Raw genomic sequence first — 26,038 nt, forward strand, 5'->3', positions numbered from 1 at the left:
TTTAGCATTGCGCTTGCGTAAAACAGCACAAATGCACCTAATTAGGTGCATGCCTAATTTTGGCATCCAACACGAAGTGTCCCTTTAGGTCTAGTGAGCCTTTCTCTTTGCTCCCTATTTCCAACAATAAGGTGAGGATAAAGGCTCGCGTTATTTTTAGCTTAGCTGTTTATCCTTACTTGAGGAGCAATATTTGGGAGACACTTTGCGACGTTTAATTGTCTGTATTCCCAGACACGAGTGATGTTGATGTTGATGTTGGGGAGAAGAGCAAGTGGACACTTTGTGACTCTAGACTGCTAGCAGTCCCTTCTTAGTCAATCCACCCGCCGTACTATGTCACGCAATCGAGTAAAATGACCAAGGGAGGCCATTTTACTAGATTGCTTTACATAGTGCGGAAGGGTCGACTGACCAAGGAGTGCCTGCTAGTAGTCTATCGTGACTCTTGTAAGGAAGATATCTGTTTACAAACATTGATGTCAAATTTCTTTTGATGTTCAAATGGTCCAACCACCGAACAAAAGAACCCTTTGTTTCGGCATCCAATAAGGCTCTGGTTGGCACAGTAATATCAATAGGTGACGTCATCGATATCTTCGCTATTGAAATTCGCGTGCATCTATTTCTGGAAGAATCTCCAAACGGCAGGCTACTTCGTGTCATACTAGCATGAAAAATTTCTTATTCTAACTGGCATGTCTCTCTCTTTCGAGAGGTTGGTCGATATCTGTAGCTGACAGGCGAGCAATTTCCGTGCTACCAGAGGTCTCTTTCCTTTTTGCGTTCGCTGGGCTGACGGGTACGCGAAAAGTGACCTCTGCCATGGGTCGAAACTCACCTTGATCCAACCGTCGTCCACAGCCTTGGACGGCGCTCTTCAAACCGCATGCGCCATGATATGTTTGCTGACTGTGACTTCATTCTCGTCACCAGAGCCTCGGGTCGACCCAAGGCTCTGGGAAACTCTGTGTAGGCGAACATGCGCCATAGGGTTCTTACAGTCCAAATTTGGCTATTTGAGGCTTACGGCGCCTGCTCACTCCTCGTGCTAACATGAATGCACAAATTAGAGACGCTTTTGATTGTTCTTCACGAAAACCAATGAGAAGACTCTTTGTTTCAGGGTCCCCAAGAGCTCTTCTATCCCTCGGTCAAGAGAAGAGCTCTGGGGTCGAGAATGACTGTGACTTGAGCTCGCTGTGTCCCGCGCATTACAACATGAAGTATCACGTGAGGATTCGGTCGCTAAGTAACCGCCGCAAATGTTCAACACAGTGAGTTTCGACCCATGGCAGAGGTCTTTCTTCTCGTACTCGTCAGCCTAGCGAACGTAAAAGAAAAGAGACCTCTGCTAGCAAGGAAGCAAGAAATGAGCTAATGTGAAACAATTTTTTGCAGTCCATTTTGGACAAACTTCAAATGCCGTGAACACGATCCTTAGTCCTGAATCTACGCCACGACCCTCCGTACCCTTGGTTCAGCCGAAGGGGTTTACTGCAAAAATGTAAGATTTAAGAATTTGTGGCGAAAGCCCGTCTAGCTTGAGTCGAAAAATTTGTCGGCAGATAGTGTTTGGTTAGCAAGCCGAGCGAAGACGTGAGGCTTGCGAGGCGGCCAGCTTAATCCCGCGCGAAGTATTGCAGCAGGCAGGAAAATTCTCGATCGTGCTGTGAAAAGTGTAATGTAAGGTTCCCTGGAAATTTTAGTAGAGACCAATGAAAGCGCATGTTAACGTTTTGATTTGTGATGTCATTAGACAAACTTGCGTGACGCGTTTGACTATTGATGATCTTGTGTTCGGAGTTGAGTGAAAACACATTTTTTGCCATTTCCCTGACCATTGAGTTGTGTACACTTGCTTTGAGTGTTCTTTAATATTTATTTTCGAACCGTCGTGTTCAATATTGAGTGAACGAGCTCAAAACTAAACCGGCGTGCGTGTTCTTATCGGCCGCTTTTGTCAATTTAGGTCCTCGGCCCGCGAGTAGAGCAGTTGGTTTTTCGTTTTGTAACGATTGAGTTGTGAACAATTTAATTTACTTTCCAAAGAAAATATGTTGTCTGCAAAGTACACAATTCAACGATCAATCTGACTTATAATTCATGGCTGTATCTTGCAAAATAAAAATTCTACAAGTGAAACAACTTTCATGTGTCAGGGTCGGCCAGGGGGGGTAGTGGTATACCAGTATACCCGAAAAAAATTCGCCAAAATACCCAAAATTCATCCAAATATGCGCAAAATTAATGGAAGCATTGTATACTGTATACCTGAAATTCAAAGAGATATACCGAATACCCGTTTTTAAGCTGCAATATACCGTATACCCGATTAAAAAAGCCCCTGTATACCGTATACCCCCAAACCCTGGCCGACCCTGATGTGTGAGAGTTTGATTGCCCATTACATGTTTCACACTGAAAATGCTTTAATTTGGCGATTTTTTACATGGCGCTGATTAAATTTAACTGAATTGTTGTATATTCCTGTTAAAATTACGGCCGTTGAAAAATTACAGCAGTACTTTCCATATTATTGCAAAACACGTGGACATCTACATTGTTGTTGGAGATACAAAGTGTGCAATTTCTATTATGGTATCATTGTTAACTAGATAAGATGAGTTGCAGTACTTTCGAATAAAAAAATTACAAGTACTGTTGGGTATTTTAAAAGTACGTGGTGATGAAAACAACCATGTTTAGGGGTGACCTTTTCAGGCAAATCTGGAGTTACAAGATTTTATTATATCTTTCGGATAGTACGCGGGCTGTGATTGGCTGATTTAGCGGACCTTATTCTACAGTACGGCCGCTGTACGGAATTTTGATAAGACATTCTCTATCGAGATTAATAATTCCAATTCCCTGACAACTTGCGCTGACTGGCCACTTGTCTCGATATCATGCGAGGGCCTAGAAGCCATGCATGTATCACATGACACCTTGCTTCACGGACACTTGTGTACTTATCATTATGTCATTTATGTTACGTTTCAATCTTGCATGCAACTATTTCAAAAACCAAGAAGACTTATTCGTTTTAGGATCTTGACGCAGTTGAACCTCCCGCGCGCTTGACTTCGACTAGTTTCCTTTCCCCCACTTCTGAGATGTTACTAACCTCGTTTTCACGGTACGTACTGTAAGTTACGGATCCTCGTTTTTTTCCCGGTGAGTTATGTGCGGGCCATAACTTACATAACGTACAGTACGGACCACGAACTGGGTTAGTAAGAGGTATGTCTGTGTGCTCAGTACAAAGTTGAGTGCCGCAAAGGCATATGTCCGAACAGCATTTGCATTGGTACGTATCTTTGGTCTGCGCGACTGGTGCAGCTCGATTGCGAGCAACTCCTTTGTGGGGTGAAGACAGTTTCAGTTTCAGTGTAATTACTTGGAAAATGCTATGTTGCTTTACACCAAGGCATGAAAAAATATGAATAAATAGGAAGAAAAAAGAAAGTTACAAACAGAAAATTAATCGCTACTATAGCCTCGAAACTAGGTGCCTAAAGGCATTGACAGATGAGGTGCTTGCTACAAAGGCAGGCAGACTATTCCATTCGGGTATGGTTCTTGGAAAAAAAGAGAATTTATAAGTGTCTGTGCGGGGAGCAAGAATGTTAAGTTTTGAGGATGATTACGGTGGGTTACAGTTTTACAATAGCTTAAGTGGTCGTTGCAGTTAATAGGAATTAGGTTATTAACTATTTTAAACATCATACATAGGCGGTCTCGCTTTCTGGCGCTGGATAGTTCAGACCAGCCAAGTTCCTTAATTAGGGCAGTAACACTGACATGACGCGAATAGTTCTTGAATACAAAGCGAGCAGCACGTCTCTGAACCATTTCAAGCTGATTGATGTTTTTTGGGTGTACCGGTCCTACACACTGGAAGCATACGATAACGTAGGTCGAACTAGTGAAAGATAAGCGCGGGCTTTGACTTTTTTTGAGCAGCTGTACAAGTTACGTCTGATAAGGTTAAGAGTGCGCGTTGCCTTCTTTGTAATGAAGTTCACGTGATGGTTCCATTTGAGGTCTTTAGAGAGCTGCACACCGAGATAGGGATGGGTTTCGCGCACCTCGAGTCTAGTACCATACAGGAAGTAGTCTTGTTGTATGGTAGAGACCGCCTTCTTGTTGGTGATACGTAGCACGTAGCACGCAGCACTTCGATGGATTGAAGTCAAGTTTCCATTTAGTGGACCAGAGAGCTAGCCTATCCAGATCACGTTGAAGACAACCCGGTGACTCGTCGAATGTAAGGTGTAGATATAGGGCACAGTCGTCGGCAAAAATCTTAATTTACCAGAGATGCCATCGGGAATGTCATTTATGAAAAGAAGGAATAACAGGGGACCTATCACTGACCCCTGTGGAACACCCGAGGTAACAGTACAACAAGAAGACTGCTGACCATCGACTACAACAGATTGTATTCTGTTCGCTAGGAAGTCCTTCAACCGGTGGAACACTTGGCCGTCAATCGCGTAGTGTTGAAGCTTGATAAATAAGCGCGAGTGGAAAACAGAACCTGAGGCCTTGTAAAAATCCAAAAGGATGAGATCAGTTTGCAACTTTTTATCCAAGGCGCGGGTCAGGTCGTTATATATGAGGAGAAGCTGAGTCTCACAAGAGAAAAGAGCTCTAAAACCGGGCTGGAAAGGGGATAGAAGGTCGTAAGTATCCAAATGTTTCATTATACGACTTGCTACAATGTGCTCGAGCAACTTGCATCATATCATGGACGTCATGGAAATTGGCCTATAGTTGGTAGGAGATGATCGTGCGTCTCTTTTGTGTAAAGGGGCAACCGTAGCATGTTTCCAGTCACAAGGTACCTCACCTGAATCCAGGGATTGCTGAAAGGGGATTTCTCGTACGATTACGGCTGTTTCTTCAGGTGCTACAAGCAATTGCAAAAAGGTTGAGACACTGAATGAAAAATCCACCTCTTCTTCCTAAAACCCCTCTTCTAGTTCATAAGAAAAGGCTAAACGCCCCTCCCTCCCACCTCCACTTTTTCAATGTTGATACCCTTTAGTCTGAGTGCCAAGTGGAAATGGAAACAACTTTGCTTGGGAAGGAAGAGGGGTTGGAGATGCGCTGACTTGAATGACACGCATTGTACGGTTGTCAACAGTGAGTGTCTCAACTCTTTTTGCAACTGCTTGTAGCTTAAGTATACGAGCAGAGACTTTATCTGGGCCACAAGCCTTGTTAGGTTTCAGAAGATTTAGTAGCTTAACGATTCCGTTCACAGTCACACAGATGTTTCCAATGGCTGGTATGTCTTTCGGAGCCAAGGTGGGAAGGGTGTCGTTTGGCGCATCTGTTTTAAAAACAGATTTCAAGTAGTTATTTAAGGTTTCTGCCTTTTCTTTGGGGTCCGACAGGGTTCCACTTTCAGATCGAAGAGCTGGGATACCAGCACAATCTTGCTGCCTGGATTTGATGTACTTCCAAAACTTCTTAGGTTGGGATTTCAGATTTTCATCAAGTATACCAGAGAAAAAACTGTTCCTAGCAGAATTTATGGCGATGGTAGTCATTTTACGCTGCTTGCGATAGGCAGCCCAGGCTGATGCAGTGTTGCGTAATTTAGCCACTTTGAATAGGCGAGGTTTTTTACGAGTTGAGCGCCTCAAGGCTCTGTGTTTTTAAAAGCTTCTTAGGATAATGCTTATTGACAATAGATAAAATAGTTGCCTTAAAAATTTGCCAGTTTTCGTGAACAGATCGTAGGGGACAGGTTTGAAAAAGCAACACAGAGAATGCTTTCATGCCCCAGCAAAACTCTTGTGAATTCCCCTTATTGAAGTCAAAAACTTTCCTTTGCGGTAGTGTGGCGTTACTGACGAACCGGTTGATGTGAGCCACAACCTGTTCGTGATCAGTTCGTCTTTTCCGTTATTTTTATTTGTCACGCAGTCCCGAATAAGATGTGACGGCCCCAAAAAGTCTCTACCTAAGAAGCTAAAAAAAGGGTTGGGCCGTGTTCCTTGTCGTGTACTTTCAAGAGCTTCAGAGATATGTTTATGGTGTTTTCGCATCCAGTTTGACCAGCGCTGGCGGGTTTCTCGTAGCAGCTACGTTTGTTCCCCGTCCGCGTAAGTTTTTTAAAAGCGCAAAAAGGGCCTTACGATAACCATCGTTCAGAAGTATATACAGACATGGATTGATAGCGCTGTTTGCATGACCTATCCAAAAAAATACAAAGCTTCCAACGTATGGTAGTTTGTCCTCTTGATCAGGAAGCACAAACCAGAAGAAATGATTGACGTAAGTTGGAAACCAGCACAGCGCGAAAACAACGCATATAACAACCAATAGTCGCACGACCTTGCGCCTGGACTTCTCAACCACGGCACGGTTGCTATCGGTCATGTTGCCTGGATTTTTTTGACGAACCAGTGTACAGCATACCAAAGTGTATATAATGATGGTTATGAAGAGTGGCAAAGCGTACATTATGACGAAAAGAGATATGTGAAAGATTTTGAATATGTGATATCTTTCCTCGAGATCTTTACTAGGCATACCAAGGGCACAGTAGTAACCATTCGTGACCGGATCAAATGCCAAATCAGAAAAACACACGTAAGGGAACATTAATGCAAACGATAGAACCCATATCATCGTTGACAGAATCTTTGGTCGTTGGAAAATTGCTTCTCGAAGAGGAAAGAATACGACATAAAATCTCTCGAAGGAAATGAACAATATTGTTAACACTGAAGCTACTATAGAGATAGGAATAGCGTAGAAAAGCATTTTGCAAGTAACGATTCCCAATTTTCCTCCAAACCAAAGACCTCCGCTGTAAATAAGTTTGACTGTGTGTGGCATAGCTGTTATAGTCAATGAGAGATCTGCAATAGCCATATTTGCTATAAAGCAGTTCGTTACACGTCTAGAAGATTTTTTCAACACTACAAACAAGCCAAAGGAATTGCCAAAAAAGGCTATCAAGAAGGTAACTGCATATGCTGATGTCAAAGCAATCTGGGCGTTCGATGATAAATAACCAGGAACTTGTCGTGTGGAACTGGATTCGCTTGTTCCTAAAACACAATAATAATAGTAATAATGAGGATGATGATGATGATGATAACAAGTCAGACCATAACGCAAATTGTTAGAGCATTGGAACTAAAGAGGTTACGTTCGACCCAGATAATCCGATACCGATAGATCTTTTCTCTTTGTTTGTTTTTTTCAACGCTATGGATGGAAATTAGTTGCCAGATGGGGAATATGGTGACATATAATGTGTTAAAAGGACTGAGGTATAACGGGAGGTGGAATAAAGGAATCCATGGTTTTGCCTCCGAATAGTCTTAGAGGGAAACGAAATCAAAGCGAGGTGATCCTGTTGAAGGCGAACCGGCACTTCGTGTATTAAACTATTGGACTAAATAAGCCATCAACAACAATGAGCCACCTCGGTAAACACCGAGAACAACAAACCCGTTTTGATTTGCTTACCTTTTGTTTCTGTGCCGTTGTTGGTGCCGTTCATTTTATTTTTACCTTCAAGGAATCTGGACTTATCTGTTGAGACAATAACGACGAACTTGAGTAAATTCCTCATAGCGGTGAGATCAAGTTAAAGGAAAACATGTAACTAACGTGATTAAAAAAAAAAAAGATGTATGTAAGTGCTTATGTCCTTCTATGTGAATGTTCCTTTCAGTTCGCCCAGAAAGGTGTCGAAGCGAGATAAACTAAGAATAAAGCCAGGATCCGAACCAGGATTCGAGCCAGGATCCGAGCTAGGGTCCGAGCCATGATTCGAGACCCAATCGAGACCCAACCTAACCTAACCGAGACCTACCCTAACCCTAACTAGACCTAACTAGACTAGAACCAACCTAAATAGACCTAACCTAACCGATTCGAGACCTAACCTAACCGAGAGATTCGAGAATAAATAGCGGAGAAAGCTCATCTTAGCTCGTATCCTGGCTGGAATCCTGGCTCCGATCCTAGCTCCAATCCTGGCTCGGATCCTAGCTCGAATCCTGGGTCGAACTTTAGGTATCCTCTGTCGAAGCTGTTGCTGTTTTACCTATCTAGCTACTTCACTATGTTAGAATCCAGGTTGGGCCTCAGCTCAAGTCATTTTCTGGAGCCACAACCAAAGCCATGAGAGATCACTTAAAGCCTAATTTAGAGCTCCAGCCTGATGAAGTGGTGCTACATGTAGGTACAAACGATCTGAAGGCTAAAAACGGCAAAACATCTAAAGAAGTTGCAGAGGCTATTGTTGATCTCGCTAAACAGATAGAGGGGTCTTCCGAAGCTCAAGTCATAGTCTCAGGACTTGTAACACGAAAGGACAGGCTTAATGATAAAGTCTCAGAGGTGAACAAGCACTTGACGAAGTTTTGTCGTCAGAATGATTGGAGATTTATTGAACACAATACTATAAACGAAAAGGGGTTAAACCGTGGAGGTCTACACCTGAATTTTGCAGGTAACAAGCGTATTTTTAAGAATTTTTATCATGGTCTAGCTCATTGAACTTTTACTATGCCTTCCATTAATGCCGTGCCGTTGGAAGGCAACAGTCAGGAGTCATCGAGAAGTCCGACTCAAAATCCTATTGATCGTTCTCGAGTATTGCCCTCCAAACGCGGTTTTAAGCTGGCCTCGCTGAATATAAATAAATTGACCACTCATCTTGATGAACTCAAGATCTTTCTCGTAAGTAACGATATAGATGTTCTCGCAATTAACGAGACTAAACTAAATGAATACATCACCGATAATGAGGTCAGTATCTCTGGTTATGATATAGTTAGACGTGGTAGAACTACATATGGAGGTGGGGGCGTTTGCTTTTATGTAAAAAAGTCAATTAACTTTTCCGTTCGCAACGATCTTTGCATGGACAGTCTTGAGAACCTTTGTACTGAAATACGCAAACCTCGCTCTAAATCATTTATTGTTGCTACGTGGTATAGACCACCTAATTCGCTTGTTAGTATATTTTCACCTTTTGAAGAGTTGATTGGGAAATTGGATTCCCTTAATACTGAATTCTACCTTTTAGGGGATCTAAATTGCAATATGGCCGCATCCCAGTTTGACAGCGATACACGCAAATTATTAACTATCACGGATGTTTATGGTCTTCAACAACTCATAACAGAACCAACAAGAATAACCGAAACTTCTGCAACATTGATTGATTTAATTTTTACTAACTGTCCTGACAAGGTGTTATGCTCAGGTGTGCGTCATATTGGCATTAGCAATCACAGCATGGTCTATGTCTATCGAAAATTAGCCATTAATGGACAGAGTAAGGGTCACACTAATATAACCTATAGGAATTTTCGAAGTTTTGACCGTGATAAATTTCGTAGCGATGTTGCATCTCAAGATTGGGATCACATAAACAATTCTTCCAATCCAAATGATGTGTGGAATGAATGGAAGGAATCCTTTTTGGCTATTGTTAACAAGCACGCTCCATTGAGAACCACTCGTGTTCGCGCGCGGGGTTCCCCATGGATTACTTCTGAGCTTAAAAAACAGATGCACGATCGAGATATTTTGAAACTCAGAGCAATTAGATCAAAAAATCCTAATGATTGGGTTCACTTTAAAAGACAGCGGAACAAAGTCAATAGTGCCACTAGCCTAGCGAAGCAAGTTTATTATCAAAATATGCTAAACGAGCATAAGGGTGATTCCCGCAAAACCTGGCAGATCATCAATGAGCTGTCTTCCCGAGATTTCGTGGAAACGTCTGTGAAACAACTGAATGTAAATGAGCAATCAGTAACAGCTCCAGCAGAAATAGCGCACGAATTTAATCGTTATTTTGCTACCATTGGCCCGAAACTTGCTAGTGATATTCCTTCTTCAGATGGCAACAGCTATCTGAATTATCTCACTAGCACGGATAAGGAGTTTCAGTTCCGCCCAACCTCCACAAATGAAGTATTTTCACTGCTGAATAAACTGAAAAAATCAAAGGCAGTCGGCCTTGACAAAATTTCTTCTCGACTTATTCGTGAATGCGCGGATCTTATTTGCAAACCGCTGTGCTATATTTTCAATCAGTCATTAGATGTAGGTGTGTTCCCAGACGACTGGAAGTGTGCACGGGTCACTCCACTATTCAAACAAGGGGAACGTGATGACCTAAACAATTACCGCCCAATTTCCGTTATCCCGGTTATAGCCAAAGTGTTCGAAAGAATAGTTTATAACCAATTATATGCGTACCTAACAAAGCATAACGTAATATGTAAATGCCAATCTGGTTTTCGCTCTATTCATTCCACCGTTACGGCTTTACTTGGGGCTACGGATACTTGGGCTTACAACACTGACCGAGGAAAAATAAACGCTGTTGTTTTCCTAGACCTAAAAAAAGCTTTTGATACGGTTAATCACGAGATCCTTTTATCTAAATTAAATAATTACGGCATACATGGCATTTCTTACAACTGGTTTAAGTCCTATTTGGACAACCGCACTCAAAAGTGTTCCATTAATGGATCACTTTCTAAAACTTGCTCACTAAGTTGCGGCGTCCCTCAAGGGACTATTTTGGGTCCATTGTTGTTTTTGCTATATATCAATGATCTGCCAAACTGTCTAACGAATTGTATGCCATGGATGTACGCAGATGACACCCACCTAACATATGCGGGTGACAATACAGGCGACATAGAATCAAGACTTAACCATGATCTAGAAAATGTTAAAAAGTGGTTGATAGCAAACAAACTTACCCTGAACATGACAAAAACCGAATTTATGCTGATTGGATCAAGGCAGAGGTTGTATGCTCTCACAAATCCTCCAATTCCCGAGATTAATGGTGCTCCTATCACTCAAGTTTCTGTTGCTAAATCCCTGGGCGTGCTTATTGATAATAATCTTAACTGGAGTAGCCATGTCGATAAACTGACAAAGAAAGTAGCTTCTGGAATTGGAGCCCTCAAACGTATAAGGCATCTCGTTCCTCAGACGACATTGCGCTCTATTTATCACGCTTTACTTCAACCGCACTTTGACTACTGCAATGTCGTCTGGGGAAACTGTGGTATCACGTTACATGACAAATTACAAAAACTGCAAATTAGAGCAGCCAGAGTTTTGACCTTCTCTAATTTTGATGCAAATGCTAGCGAGCTATTCAAAATTTTAGGCTGGAAAAATCTAGTTAGCCAGCAACAAATTGCGCTGGCCACAATGGTCTATAAGTGTCTTCAGGGGCTAGCACCGGAATATCTATGTTCTAAATTTACAAACCGCGAATCTGTTTATAGTTTAAGAGACTCTGAAAGAAAGCTTAATGTTCCGTTTCCGCGGACAAATTATTATAGAGGCAGCTTCAGCTATAGAGGTGCTGCTGTCTGGAATAGCTTACCCTTCAAAGCGAGACAAGCAGAGTCTCTTAAGCTTTTCAAAAATCTGATTAAAGACATATTTTAGTATAAAGCACGGCATTCATGGAAAGCAGCTTTAGAATTAATATAGTATTATAGTAATTGTATTTTATTGTAATCATTTTAAAATTTTACCTTTTGTAATTTAGATTTTAGCATTGTTTGTAATCTTAGCTGATGATTTTACCGTGCATAAATAATAAAATATCATCATATCATATCGGTTTAACCAAATGTAAGCAAAAGCGGCAAGCGCGATTTGCAAATTCTATTGAAAATCTGGATTCGATTTGGATTCCTTTCCAACGTGTACAAAATATCCGGATTTTTCGCAATGTTTAGAGGCCGGTGAGGGAGAAACGTGAGGAACCAATATTCAGCTGGAGCCTCGGATTCTTCACAAGTGTGTAAGGTGAAGTGTTGCGAGATCTCCACTCGCTTGACGGATGTACACCGGTAAATAAACATCACCATCATGCATGGTCAAGAGCTACAATTTCTTCAACAGATTCTTACGTGAGTCTTGGTCTGCGATGGCTTATGACTTGTTTGAACCAGTTTTTCAACTTCAACTGTCAATGAGCTTTAATTTTTAACTCCAACTAACCAGCTTTCACAAATTCAGGTCTTTTATAGTATAGATAGAGTTAATTAAAAATCCAAACAGTTAAATTAAAGAAAACACAAAGTAATAACTAAGTTTCACAGTTTACATTTTATTAGCATATTATTGGGAGGAAAACACTTTACTTTGCAAACCTGTGCTGAGAAAACTAAGGAACAGAATAAAAAAGTAACAACAGCAAGTTTAAAACAACGTTAGTCTTTCCAAATTGCGAATATTGTGTTAAAGAAAGCTTAAATTGATAGACCCATAAACCATACAGAAGTCGCACAGCCTGGAGGAAAGGAAGGAAGTTCATTTAATTGTCTAGTCGTTCTAGCGCTGGAGCACTAATTGGGGAAAACCGGATTACCCGGAGATAACTAAGTGTAGATAACTAAATGTCTGCTGTGTTAAGTTAGAGGAGAGCACGTAACTTTACAACCTGTGCTGAGAAAACTACTCAGAGAATGAAAAAGTAACAACAGCCAGTTTAAAACAAAGTTAGTCCAATTTCAAATTGCGAATATTGTGTCAAAGAACACTTAAATTAATAGATCATAAACCATAAAACCGTACAGGAGTCGCACAGCCTGGAGACACCACCCTATTTTCTAAAAAGAGAAGGATATAAATTCTTAAAAAAAAACTCGCTTGAACGGTAAAGGCAAAAAACAATTTCCCAAAAGCCATTTTGCACAGGACGGGACGAATATCTTTTAAAAGTCGTTAATTAAAAAGTGTCTCCGGTGTTAAGTTTGAGCTTTTATTTCATGCAGAAACTTCTAAAAACACACATTACTTATGTTGAAAACTTAATGACATTTAAACAGTGAAATTTGTCAAATGAACCAATGTGATTGACATGCACGGTGTACCTTTTGTGGTTACAGATAATTATGAAACCCCGCAATTCACAGTTTTGCTTTAACAAACATTCACTTCCGCAGTAATCTTATTTTCTTGTATGATATTAAATGTAATATCTGGCGGTTTATAATTACCCTGCGAGCAGAGTCTCTTTCGATCTTCCAAGATAAGTCGGGAAGAGGAAAGTAGACTCTGCCAGCCGGCTCAACATTTCGTGTTGAGCATGCGTTAAGAATTCAAACGTATTCGGGAGTCAGTCACTCGTGACTAGTAACCGTAAAACCACAAAACCAAAACAAACAGTAGAAAACTCAAGATAGTCCAAGTTTTTAAATTGCCATTTCAATTTTTGCTAAGAAAATTAATAGGTTTCTCAATTCTGGCAAACTAGTTTCTGTAACCGACATACGGAGGAAATTAACAATTTACAAATTGTCACGCTGTTGTAAATTTAAAAAATATTGACGACGCGTGGCGATTGATCATGCGCACAAATAAAAAAAAAACAGGTTTGACAAGCCGAAACTGTACTGACTCATCCATTTCTTTGGATGAGCGGCAAATCATAGAAAGTCGAGGCGGCTGGCAGAGTCTACTTTCCTCTTTCCAACTTATCTAGACTCTGCTCGCAGGGTACTGGCGGTAGAATGATTGAATGAATTATTCAGAAATTAGTATTCTGTCGGCGCGATAGAAAGGCTCCTAGGGTATCATGGGAGCTGTTAGGAGTGTCAAGGATTTTTAGCGGGAGATTTTTAGCGTTTTCGGTCGGTCAGTCTCTTTGTTCACTTGTTTTTCTGTTTCGTTCGATCAGTTTTGCATATGCCGTTTAGTTGTCCTTTCATCGGGATCTTTCTTGTGCTGCTCCATTAGATGAAGTTCCCACCTATGCTTTTGGCCAGTTCTAAAGGGTGGTTTGTAGTGGTTTTTTGTATCTGGCGTAGTACTTCTTCTCATAAGATTATAAACCTTCACGTGTTATTTATATAGACCTAGGCTGTAATCAGGATTTATTTGCATTGTATGACTGTCTGACGCGCCCTCAATAAACAAACTTTCATGTTGAAACTCGGGCTTGTGTAGTCAGAATAGGAGGTTAAGTCATAGTCATAATTTATATTTATTTACCCACGAGGAGCTTAGGAGTGGTTACTCGTTGAAACGCTGTCGTGCATGAAACCAAAATGTACCACAGAGAACAGCCCACATAGCATCAGGAACTCCATGATGGTTGTGAGACGGGCCCTACGGTTTATCGTCCCTATCCGAAAAAAATAGAGGGTCTCTGAACCAAAAGGTATTTGACCAGAATTATAAAGACAGTACTTTCTCGTCAGTTATTTAAAGACCCTGAGGGTTGATCCGGCCGGAGTCGAACTCACGACCTCCTGCATGGCAGCTCGGTGTTCAACCAATTGAGCCAATGGTGCGTGTCTGCCAGCAATTGCTGGTTTTGAATGAAACTCCAGTTGTGCACCAGTATTGTAACACTGCTGGGTTGTACGTTGTGACACACTGATGGTAAGATTTTGTCGCCTAACCCTAACCTAAAAGAAAAAAATTACCTCAGATGATGTTCTGTCGATAAGATGCTTAAGGCCTAATCTCGCTCTTCAAGGCGGCTTTTTAATGGAGATAGTGCTTCCTCAAATGTTGTTTTTGAACAGTTTGTTCGAAGAAACGTACCGGCCTCTCTTTTGATAAAAACCTTTTAACACCTGACGGGTGACAAGAAGAAAAATGCGCGGAAGAAAGTGAAAGAAAATCCAAACTGGGCTTTACCCCTCGTCAAATTAAAGGAACCCAAGGGTGAACGAAGTGCATGCATCAAAAGGGGAAAGGGGGATCCATCCAACAAGGGGCAACCGCTAAGAAGCTTAACTCCCTGAAAAAAGAGAGTCCTAGAGAAGGGGAGTTCATGGCGGCACTACAAGTGGTCCGTTCAGAACTTACCACTTTAAAAGAATCAGTTGAGAGAAATCTAACCAATGAGGAACGTTTCGCCAGGCCCCTACCTGTAAATCAGAATCTGCAAGGGTATCAGGACCCAAGGGGCTGTATCGACTGTCAAAAGGAAGGAAAGGGGCAGGTGTGCGACCACTGCCACATTTGTGGTAGTAGTGACTATTCTATCCGTCGGAAACGGAGATCAGGGCCGGGAAACAGGCGGGGGCTACAGCCGAGGGACAGGAAGTAGCCCCGCCCCAGGACAGATTTATAAAGTCCCACCAGTGTGCTAATTGTCAGAGGATTGCAGCAGGATCCCAACAAAGTTTCAAACAATGTTTAGGTTGTAAAGCAGTTCGTTATTGTGGTCAAAGTTGTCAGAAACGTCACTGGGACAGTCACAAGGGTCTCTCAGCAAATGGAAGCTAGGAACAGTTCGCCAGTACTTCGGGGGGATGGTTATGTATTTGCTAGTCATTTGACACCCAGGCAGCGTGTGGTAGTTGCAAGGTTGGTTGGCAAGAAGTGTAAGGTGTCATGTGTTCTCAACGGAGTCCTAGTCGAAGCCCTTTGGGATACGGGTTACATTGAAGAGTTGCTTGGCGAGGATGTAGGACTGAACTTAAGAACAGCAAATGGTGGAACCATACCATTTGAAGGGTGGGTGGAAGTACAGTTTCAGCTCTCGTCGGACACAGAGTCATCAAGTTCTCTAACTGTACCATTCCTCATTGCAAGAGATGAGTTGGAAACTCCAATCATTGGGTACAATGTAATAGAAGAAGTACTGAAGGATAGAGAAACCGAAGGAAGCAGCTCCATTGTTGACATCATGAATACGGCTTTAAAGGAAGTAGCACAGGAGAATGTTACTGCGTTGGTTGATTTCGTGCAAAATGCAAGTATGGAGGACATGGGTGTGTTGAAGAATGGTAAGCGCAATCTGACGGTACCACGAGGGCAGGCAGTGACAGTACCGTGTAGAATTAACTGTGGTTCTCTAGAGGAGAGGACACCAGTGTTATTTGAACCAGACCCAGGTATGCCTTGGCCAGCGGACTTGGAAGTTGTAGAGCAGCTCCTCACCCTACCGCAAGGGTCGCCACACAGGGTGAACATTACAGTCCGTAACCCCTCAAAGCATGATGTAGTCCTTTGCCGGCGAACGCTACTGGGACACTTGCAGCTAGTGCAATCGGTTACCCCTTTGGAAGTAGTAAGAAAGGACCTCCCTCGTACGGAAGCTGAGGATCCAAAGGGAACAGGTGGTACCTCACTCCAGAATTGAAACCCGTCAGTACCCCAACATCAAGTAAACAGGGAAGTTGCTAATGAAAGAAAGTCCTTCAAGACACCAGGCGTGGTGTTAGGTGACCTGACAGAAAGTCAACGCCAGTTGGCCATGACCATGCTAGAGGAGGAGGCTGCGTCATTCTCCCAAGTTGATGATGATATGGGACGGATAGAGGGACTTCAATCAAATTTGGAGTTGTCAGACACCACTCCAGTTCAGAAGAGCTATTCCTCAATTCTCCGTCCCCTGTATGCTGAAGTTAAACACTACATTGGAGATATGCTTAACCGGGGATGGATAACCAAGTCTCAGTGAAATTATTCATCTCCCGTGGTGTGTGTAAGGAAGAAAGATGGAGGGTTACGCCTGTGCGTGGATTACAGGGAGCTGAAACGTAATACAGTACCAGATAGGCACCTAATACCAAGAATCCAAGAGACACTGGATAATCTTGGAGGGAACTCCTGGTTTTCAGTGTTAGACCAGGGAAAGGCGTATCATCAGGGTTTTGTTGGGGAAAAGAGCAGACACCTGACTGCCTTGATCACACCTTGGGGTCTGTATGAATGGACTCGGATCCCATTTGGGCTGAGTAATGCACCAGCAAGCTTTCAGCGGTTCATGGAAGATTGTTTGGAAGATATCCGCGACGAGATTTGCATTCCTTACGTGGACGATGTCATAGTTTATAGTGGAACGTTTGAAGAACATGTGGAACATTTGCGAATAGTGTTGAGACGCCTGCGCAAACATGGAGTGAAATTGAAGCCTAGCAAGTGTAGTCTGTTCCAGAGAGAGGTCCGCTATCTAGGCCGAATTGTAAACCAGTCTGGACACAGTATTGATCCCGAGACTACTAAAGCGGACTAACAGGAATATTAAGCTATTAGAGGAAGTACATTAGTAATTTCGCCATGATTGCAAAGCCCCTTTACGATCTTCTTAAAGAACCTGAAAAGAGAGGACAGTCGCCGCGGCGAACTCAGAGGAGAAATACAAGACCAGTCAGAAATAAGGGACAAGTATCATCCCGGGAGCCAGTCAACTGGACCAGTGAACCCCAAGCCGCAATCGATAAGCTTATCAGTGCTATTAGTAACCCACCTGTGATGGCTTACCCTCAATACACCCAGCAATTTATTCTTCACACGGATGCGTCAGAACAGGGCCTTGGGGCAGCACTTTACCAGAAGCAGGCCGGTCAACTAAGGGTAATTGCTTACGGATCTCGTGCGCTAACTGCAGCGGAACGGAACTATCATCTTCAATCCAGTAAGCTGGAATTTCTGGCACTTAAGTGGGCCATAACTGAACAGTTTCGGGACTACCTGTATTATGCCCCGCTCTTCACGGTCTACACAGATAACAACCCGTTGACCTATGCCTTAACTACGGCGAGACTAAATGCAACTGGACACCGTTGGGTAGCAGAGCTGGCTGACTTCCACTTCACGATAAAGTACCGACCAGGGACGGGCAACCGGGATGCTGATGCTCTCTCTAGGATTATATGGAACAGTTCATAGACATGTGTACTGTAGAAGTAGAACCGCATTGGATTAAAGCCACAGTGGAAGCACTGATTGCCCAGCAGAAAGGAGATCCAGTTTGGTTCCTATCGCCATCGTGTCAGCCAAGTGAAATGGGACACATTATGAATGTGGATTATGAACCGAGGGTGCAACCTCTCACACCTAAGGAACTGTACGAGGCTCGAGGAAAGACAAGGTGATGAGTGCAGTGATTCGGTATAAGGAAACCGGCAAACTGCAGCACAAGACAGTCGCCAAGCGTCACCTGCAGTACAGTCCCTTCTACGTGAATGGAGTAAACTCGCAGTTGGAGAAGATGGAATCCTCCGGCGCAGAAGTGGCCCTAATCTTCAGATTGTCCTTCCGCAGAAGTTTCATCGAATGGTCTACAAAGAGCTACATCAAGAAATGGGACACTTAGGGCCGGAAGGGTCCTTCACCTTGCCAGGGAACGATTTTATTGGCCCCGGATGAAAAGAGACATTGAACATTACGTGACGCATGTTTGTAGTTGCATCAAACAAAAGAGACCAAAAATCTTGCCAAAAGCACCAATGGAGACCATACAGAGTAGCACACCCTTCGAACTGGTGTCATTGGACTTTGTACACCTTGAAAAAAGCAAAGGGGGATACGAGTATATCCTGGTTACAGTTGATCATTTTACAAGATTTGCCCAAGCGTATGCGACCACCAACAAGTCTGCACGAACAGCAGCGGACAAATTGTATAATGACTTTATATTACGTTTCGGGTTTCCGGCAAGAATCCTGCATGATCAAGGTGGTGAATTTGAAAATCAGTTGTTACATCGGCTGGAGGAATGCTGTGGTATGGTCCGATCTGGAACAACGCCTTATCATCCCCAAGGATACGGAAAGACAGAACGCCTGAACCAAACACTGCTATCCACCCTAAGAATTTTGCCTGAGCACCAGAAGTCCAAGTGGAAGGACAGCCTCCGAAAGGTGGTTCATGCTTACAATTGCACTCACCATCAAGCGACAGGATATTCGCCGTTTTTCCTATTGTTTGGCCGATCCCCAAGACTCCCAATTGATGTCATATTTGGTACCAAACCCACTGCTTACTCAAGTTACCCAGCTTATGTTAAGGAGTGGCAAGAGGCAATGAAAGAAGCATACGGAATAGCTACTAGGAAATCTCGGCTATCTGGACTCAGAGGCAAGAAACAATATGACCAGAGAGTTCACAGTCCAGTACTCCAGTCAGGCGACCGAGTCCTTGTACGAAACTTAAGTGAGAGAGGCGGCCCTGGGAAGCTGAGGTCCTACTGGGATGACACCATCCACCAGGGAATGAAACGGAAAGGTGAAGAGAGTCCAGTTTATGAAATTATGCCTGAATCTGGTGGAAGGCGACACCGCGTGATTCACCGTAACCTTCTACTGGCATGCAATGATCTTCCTTTTGAAGCAAGGCCCGGTGACACCCGCAAAATATCAGAACGGAAGTTGCCAACTGCCCAGCCACATCTGTCGTCACCAGGGGCCTCCGATGTCGGAGACAGTTCTGAAGAAAAATCCGCAGGGATGTTAACATTCACTCCTGTAGAGCCAGAAAGCGCGTTGTCAGACAGTACCCCTTCAGCCAAGGAGCCTTCAGCCAACCAGGCAAGCGCTGATGAGGAGGCGGCCTCCAGTATCTACCAACCTGACCTGTAGATAGAAGCACCGACAGATCCAGTCCTTGAAACATCTGTAGTAGAGCAGCCAGAAGTCTGACCAGGAGAAGGGAGACCGATAAGGGAGCGCAGACCACTTACCTTACTAACTTATGACAGCTTTGGAACTCTGAGCTATTACCAACCAGCGGGACTGTGTTTAATTAGCCACAATGCGGGAGCGGTAGCAGTACCTGTACCCCTGGCACCAGGACCCCTTGGAGGAATTCCTAATGTGTGCATGAACTCTGTTTGACCAGTTACTTATCCTACACCATGCGGATACGTTGGTTCGTATCCTTTCTAAAGTGATCAGAAAAATCTTAACACGAACTTTGTGAATTTTTTTTTCTGTGATTAAGTGGACTTAAAAAGGACAGAACACAAGTTGCAGTTGTTACTTTACAACATCACACTTAGTAGTTTGCCAGTGGAAGTCGTTGAACCTTAACAGTATTCCAAACTGTATGTGTATACAAGTCTTAAGTGGTTGTACTCGTGGATTTGTGGTTAGGGCCGGATCACTCCTTTCCACTTGACCTCAGGAATGAAAAGAGGAGACTTGTGTATTGATAACCGCAGACGCCAGTCTTAGATAACGGTCTAATGTCGAGAACGACCTTTTTTTTTCATAAGGGGGAGTGTGTAGGGCCTATACACTTAGGTTAAGGAATACGGTGTTAACCCCTCTCCCCCAAGCAACAAAACTGTAGCAAGGAATCATGGGAAGAATAAAGACACGAGGTTCTTGTTGTCCGCCATTTTAGAATGTGTGTGTGTTTTTAGTGCTAGTCTGAATTCATGCTTCCGTCCGCTCAGTGTGCAACACACCCAGTCACTCTTTACGTGTAACGGATGTGATTCCTTATCTTCCCCATGAAATATATATTGAAGACACAGTAGTCGTCTTCCGAAAACTTCAGAGTCCCGCAAAAATTGACGTCTCATTTTGTTTTCGTTTGTCACGGGTGTAGGTATGAATTTTAGTCCTTTAAATAGCAAGCTGACTTGCCTATCAGTTAAAACCGAGTTTGAGGGGTTTTTATGTATCTTTTATTAGTTTCGCTCTCTTTGGCAGTCGGCCTTTTTGCCAGAGTGGTTCAGAATCTTCGTATCTGGTTGTTTTTGATAAAAGGAAAGGAAAGGAAAGGAACTTTATTTAAGTGTCTAATCTTCTAGCGCTGTAGAGCACTAGTTATCGTGGACACTGTAAATTGAAATTAACAAGTTAACGCAAATCAAATCAAATGCTGGCTTTTGAGGAGAGGGAAAAACAGGAGTACCCCGGGGAAAAGCCTGTCGGTGCAGAGTAGAGAACCAACAAACTCAACCCACGTATATGAGGCCAGGTCCGGGCCACATTGGTGGGAGGCGAGTGCTCTCACCACTGCGCCATCCCATCGCCCAATGTTCTTTGGTTCATCTCAGATCTCTAGGCGGTTTAAGTGGGTTTACGTTGTTGTTGTTTACAATGCTCCGACCAGCGTATTCAAAATACCTCCTTTAATATCATACAAGAGGAGAAAATCATTCAAGGAAATTAATTATAGGTTTCATAATTAGCTGTATCACATTATTTCAAATTTCACTATGTCCAAATTTGCGGTGGATTTTACAATCTGCAACTTGCCGGATGTTAGGTTGACGGATTTTCAAGTCGATGTCGGATTCTCACAACTTTGTTGTCGGGTTTTCCCATTTTTTTTGTCAGGTTTTCAGCAACTCGGATGGCACCTGCAAGCTTCTGTAGATTATCACAGTTATCATTAGGTTACAAAGAACGAGACGAAATATGTCAAGTATAGAGAACTCAATGTCTGCTGAAAAAAAAAAACAGAATTATGGAAAAAGTAACAACAGTAAGTTTTAAAAAAAGTCAGTCTTTCCAAATTGCGAATATTGTGTTATAAATTAAGAACGCATTGACTCATAGTAAACCAAACAACCATACAAAAGTTGCACAGAGACACCACCACTTCTTGTATTCTAAACAAATAAGGAAATAGAATCCTAAAGAAATCTTACTTGAACGGCAAAAGCCGAAAAAGGGAATTTCCCTAAAACCTATTTTACCTTGAAAACACTTTAAAAGACCGGCTTTTCAAAACAAGTGGTTGGCAGTTATCCCATAACATGAAAGTAAGTGAATCAAGAAATGCAAAGGCCTGTCCGAAAACCAGTTCTTAATGTCAAAGTGCGGATAACACATATTTTCATTTTTTAATTTTTTCCCCTTAATCTACATATTAGCTAATGCAAGAACACGAAAAAACACACTATCCACTTCATTTTTTCGCTTTCCCAAAGGAATCTCCAACAGATTTAGGTACGTTTGACTGCTGACATTAAAAAAAAAAGCAAAATAAAAAAGAACAAAATTTAGCATTGCGCTTGCGTGAAACTGCAAAATGCACCTAATTAGATGCATGTCTGATTTTGACATCCAACACCAAGTGTCCCTTTAGGTCTAGTAAGCCTTTCTCTTTGCTCCCTATTTCCAACAATAAGGTTAGGGTAAAGGCTCGCGTTATTTTTAGCTTAGCTGTTTATCCTTACTTGAGGAGCAACATTTGGGAGACACTTTGCGACGTTTAATTGTCTGTATTCCCAGACACGAGTGATGTTGATGTTGATGTTGGGGAGAAGAGCAAGTGGACACTTCGTGACTCTAGACTGCTAGCAGTCCCTTCTTAGTCAATCCACCCGCCCTACTATGTCACACAATCGAGTAAAATGACCGAGGGAGGCCGTTTTACTAGATTGCTTGACATAGTGCGGAAGGGTCCACTGACCAAGGAGTGCCTGCTAGTAGTCTATCGTGATTCTTATGAGGAAGATAACTGTTAACAAACATTGATGTCAAATTTCTTTTGATGTTCAAATGGTCCAACCACCGAACAAAAGAACCATTTGTTTCGGCATCCAATAAGGCTCTGGTTGGCACAGTGATATCAATAGGTGACGTCATCGATATCTTCGCTATTGAAATTCGCGTGCATCTATCTCTGGAAGAATCTCCAAAGGGCAGGCTACTTCGTGTCATATTAGCATGAAAAATTTCTTATTCTAACTGGCATGTCTCTCTCTTTCGAGAGGTTGCTCGATATCTGTGGCTGGCGGGCGAGCAATTTCCGTACTAACAGAGGTCTCTTTTCTTTTTCCGTTTGCTGGGCTGACGGGTACGGGAAAAGAGACTTCTGCCATGGGTGTAGAAACTCACTTTGATCCAGCCGCCGTCCACAGCCTTGGACGGCGCTCTTCAAACCGCATGCTTCATGATATGTTTGCGTGTGTTTTGATGAGTGATGTCACTAGACAAACTTGCACGACGCGCGCGACTATTTATGATCTTGTGTTGGAGGTGAGTGAAAAACAATTTTTTCCCATTTCTCTGACCATTGTGTTGTGTACACTTGCTTTGATTGTTCTTTAATATTTATTTTCGAACATCGTGTTCTATATTGAGTGAACGAGCTCAAAACTAAACTTGCGTACATGTTCTTATCGTCCGTTGTTGTCAATTTCGACCCTCGGCCCTCGAGTAGAGCAGTTTGTTTTTCGTTTTGTAACCATTGAGTTGTGAACAATTTAATTTAATTTTAAAAGGAGATATTTTGTCTACAAAGTAACTGTTACAGGTAAATTTGAAATTCAGGTTGAAATGATTTCAACCTGGGTAAATTTAATTTTAGACTAGGTTGAAATTGAAAGTAGGAAACATAGACAAAAAGTCCATCAATAGGCCATTTTCGAAATATCAATATTCAGCTCGATAGCGAGGCAGTGAGGACAAAAACAATACAAACATGTTGGAATAAATGTGAAAAATATTTACACATCATCCACTTTCTTTTGACTTTGTCCTTAAAACCTCTCTTTCAAGCTGAATGTTAATATATCGAAAAAGGCCTATTGTTAGCAAGTACGTGTATATTGGTAAGTATAATTCGGTGCTGGAAGTAAGGGGATGTGGTTCGCGTACGTTTTCATGAGTTAGTCTGTATAAACTGCTCTGGTGAGTTAAGTCTAAGCACTGATTTTAAATGGTTAGCATTAAGGTTGGGGTTAGGCATACTGTGCATGATAACCAATTCTGCTTTTTTAATCTCATAGCAGCAGAAAAACAAAACCTTGTTTAATAAGAATATTTACCTTCATGTGACTTTTGTTTTATTTTTATTTTTTTGGTTTTTGGAAGGAAAAAGACATCTAAAAATGGACTTTTTATAGCGTAGATTATTGAATGATGTACAGTTACTTATACAAATGTACTTCAGCAGAAAACCCCTTTGTGGTTATAAGTACTTGAAACATCAAATACAGAGTTTTTTTTTCTGGTAGTTCACAAAGTTTGTAACCTTTATTGAACAGTCATTACTTGTATGTAGTTGAACAATGAGAAGTCAATTCCTTGTTTTTGCACCTCTTGTACATGTGTCACTGGTCAAGTGCTTTTTGCACGCGGCAGTGAAATTTATTGTTTTAGTTGTGTCTAATGACACATTCATGTCTTCAGTAATTTATAGTCTGTTTGGTGCAATCCAAGTGTCAATAATTCCACATTTGGTTACAACTTTCATAAATCCATGTTCTTTTTCAATTACTTTACGAAGAAGTGTGTTTAGGTGCAATGGACTTTTGTCCACTTTATTACTTTTTATTTTGACAAAGTTGTTGACTTGGAATGAAATGGTATTGGGTTTGCTTGTTTTCATTTTGTTGTTGTATTTCCTTTGTGTGTTTCTCGCTTTTTCCTGTAGAGTTGTGTTTATCTCCTTTGTTGACTTGATAAGTGAATAACAAGCACGTTTAGGTGCAGGTTCTGCATCCACGTCTTCACATTCTTCTTCTTCTTTGTAGAATGTTGATCATGTTTCTTGTCTGGGGTAGTTTTGGTTTCTTTCCATGGTGGTATGCCAAATACCACTTCATAGGGTGTTTCTTTTGTTGCTTCATGTTCCAGAATGTTCTTTTTGTAAGCAGCTTCCCCTATTACCTGACACCAATGATTTGGACTTTTTTCTTTTCTTTTAAGATTGTTCCTTTCCACCGAACCTTGAGTTGATGGTTTTCCGGCAGCTCCATGAAGAATTGGGACATCAGACAATTCTTAAATTCCCGTCCATTGTCAGTGTGTATTTTTCTGAGGGAATCCAAATTGCCAGCGAAGTTGAGACAGGCATTGCAATACATCTTCAGCTTGCTTATTTTTCAGTGGATAAAGCCATGAGTATTTTGTGAAATGATCAGTCATGAGGAGAATCCAATCGTGTTTGCGGTGACATGAACATCTACATGGTACGTTTCTACGGTCCATTAGGTCCATTTGCACATGCGTTCGGAATCCTCTTGCTTGAATAGGGGCTAGCACAGGCTGTTTTTGTACGCTGGTGATTGACTTTTGTTCTTTGTTTATTGAGCAGTTAGGGTTAATATACTTGTCTCTTTCCTTTTTGCGCAATATTCGAATGGGCTTGGCAAACAACTTGGTGTAGTTGACATTTTTGATCAATTTCTTTTCAGTTCTTGGATAATATTTTGCCACCATCCAGTTTCCATCCTTTTCTTTGATAATTGCTACGTCTTGACTTGTCAGATTTGTTCTGTCCTTAGGCTTACTGTCTTCATTACGTGTTTCTAACCACTTCACTGCATCGTTGTAAAAGTAGTCGTCAATAAAAAGTTTTATTTTCCTTGCTTTTGTCTTTTTGGAAGATTTAATTTCACCCAATTTTTTGTAAAATATCTCTGAATCAAGACAACTTGTGTTAGCCATTTTACGAACCGTTCAAGGCCACGCATTGAGCACTAACTTTTGCATAATGCACTGTGACCGAGAAGAGTTTGGGCCCTCTTGCACCAGGAGAAATTATTTGCTATAGGCCACTTCGGAAAATACCATAATACTCTTTGTTTGTCCCCTCAGATTTTGCATAAACATTGTTTCCAGTTTCTCTTGGGACTTGCAATGGTCCCAAGAGAAAACAAAAACAATGCTTATGCTAAATTTGGGGGGTACAAACAAAGAGTATTACAATTAACGACGACTGCTTATCCAAGTCCTGTGTGGTTTAGCGGTTTGTTACAGCGAAGGACTCAATACTAAGGGATGTCAGAGGTGCTCGGTTTACCTCTCGATAAGTCCAGTTTCAAGCGACTTCCTTCTCTCATGTACTCAAAGTAGTGGTAGGTATGACAAATGAATCAGGGAATGGAAGGTTAAGAGGGATAGAGACAAAAATAAGGAAAGAAAGGAAGAGAGTAGAGAGGAAAGTGGAATGAGGGAAAGGCGATTTTTTGCTTTTTTGTTTTGTTTTCATCCCCCCCCCCCTCCTAAAAAAAAGACAGTGCTCCTCTTTTTCAACCCCACCCAAAGGAAAATCCCTTTTCAAACAGTTAATAAATAACCTAGGCTTGATTTAAATTTACCTACCTAGTTTGATTTATTTTATCCTAGTTTGATTTAAAATGGACCTGAATTTTATTTCAACCTGTAACAATTCAACGATCAATTTCACTTGTAGTTCATGGCTGTATCTTGCAAAATAAAAATTCTACAAGTGAAACAACTTTCATGTGCGAGAGAGTTTGATTCCCCATTACATGTTTCACACTGAAAAGTCTGAAAACGCTTTAGCGATTTTTTACATGGCACTGATTTTATTCAACTTAATTATTGTATAT

The 26,038-nt window shown here is 41.9% G+C and overlaps 1 protein-coding gene across 2 annotated transcripts in view; it reads right to left on the reverse strand.

Annotated features, from left to right (window-relative positions):
* Positions 1-5,219: 5,219 nt before the first annotated feature.
* The window catches only part of LOC138037190 (neuropeptide SIFamide receptor-like), a 75,650-nt gene continuing 54,831 nt past the window's right edge, over positions 5,220-26,038 (reverse strand). Inside the window, exons 2-3 of one of the 2 annotated variants that reach the window (XM_068883175.1) lie at positions 7,498-7,973; positions 5,220-7,073 (exon numbers count right to left, since the gene is read on the reverse strand). In XM_068883175.1, the coding sequence (XP_068739276.1) occupies positions 6,046-7,073; positions 7,498-7,603 (1,134 nt within the window). In that variant the 5' untranslated portion in view covers positions 7,604-7,973 and the 3' untranslated portion in view covers positions 5,220-6,045. The remainder of the gene's footprint in view (positions 7,074-7,497; positions 7,974-26,038) is intronic. The other variant, XM_068883178.1, reaches the window with a different exon arrangement.

The sequence above is a fragment of the Montipora capricornis genome, chromosome 1 (assembly GCF_036669925.1).
Source record: "Montipora capricornis isolate CH-2021 chromosome 1, ASM3666992v2, whole genome shotgun sequence".
In the NCBI taxonomy this organism is placed as follows: Eukaryota; Metazoa; Cnidaria; class Anthozoa; order Scleractinia; family Acroporidae; genus Montipora; species Montipora capricornis.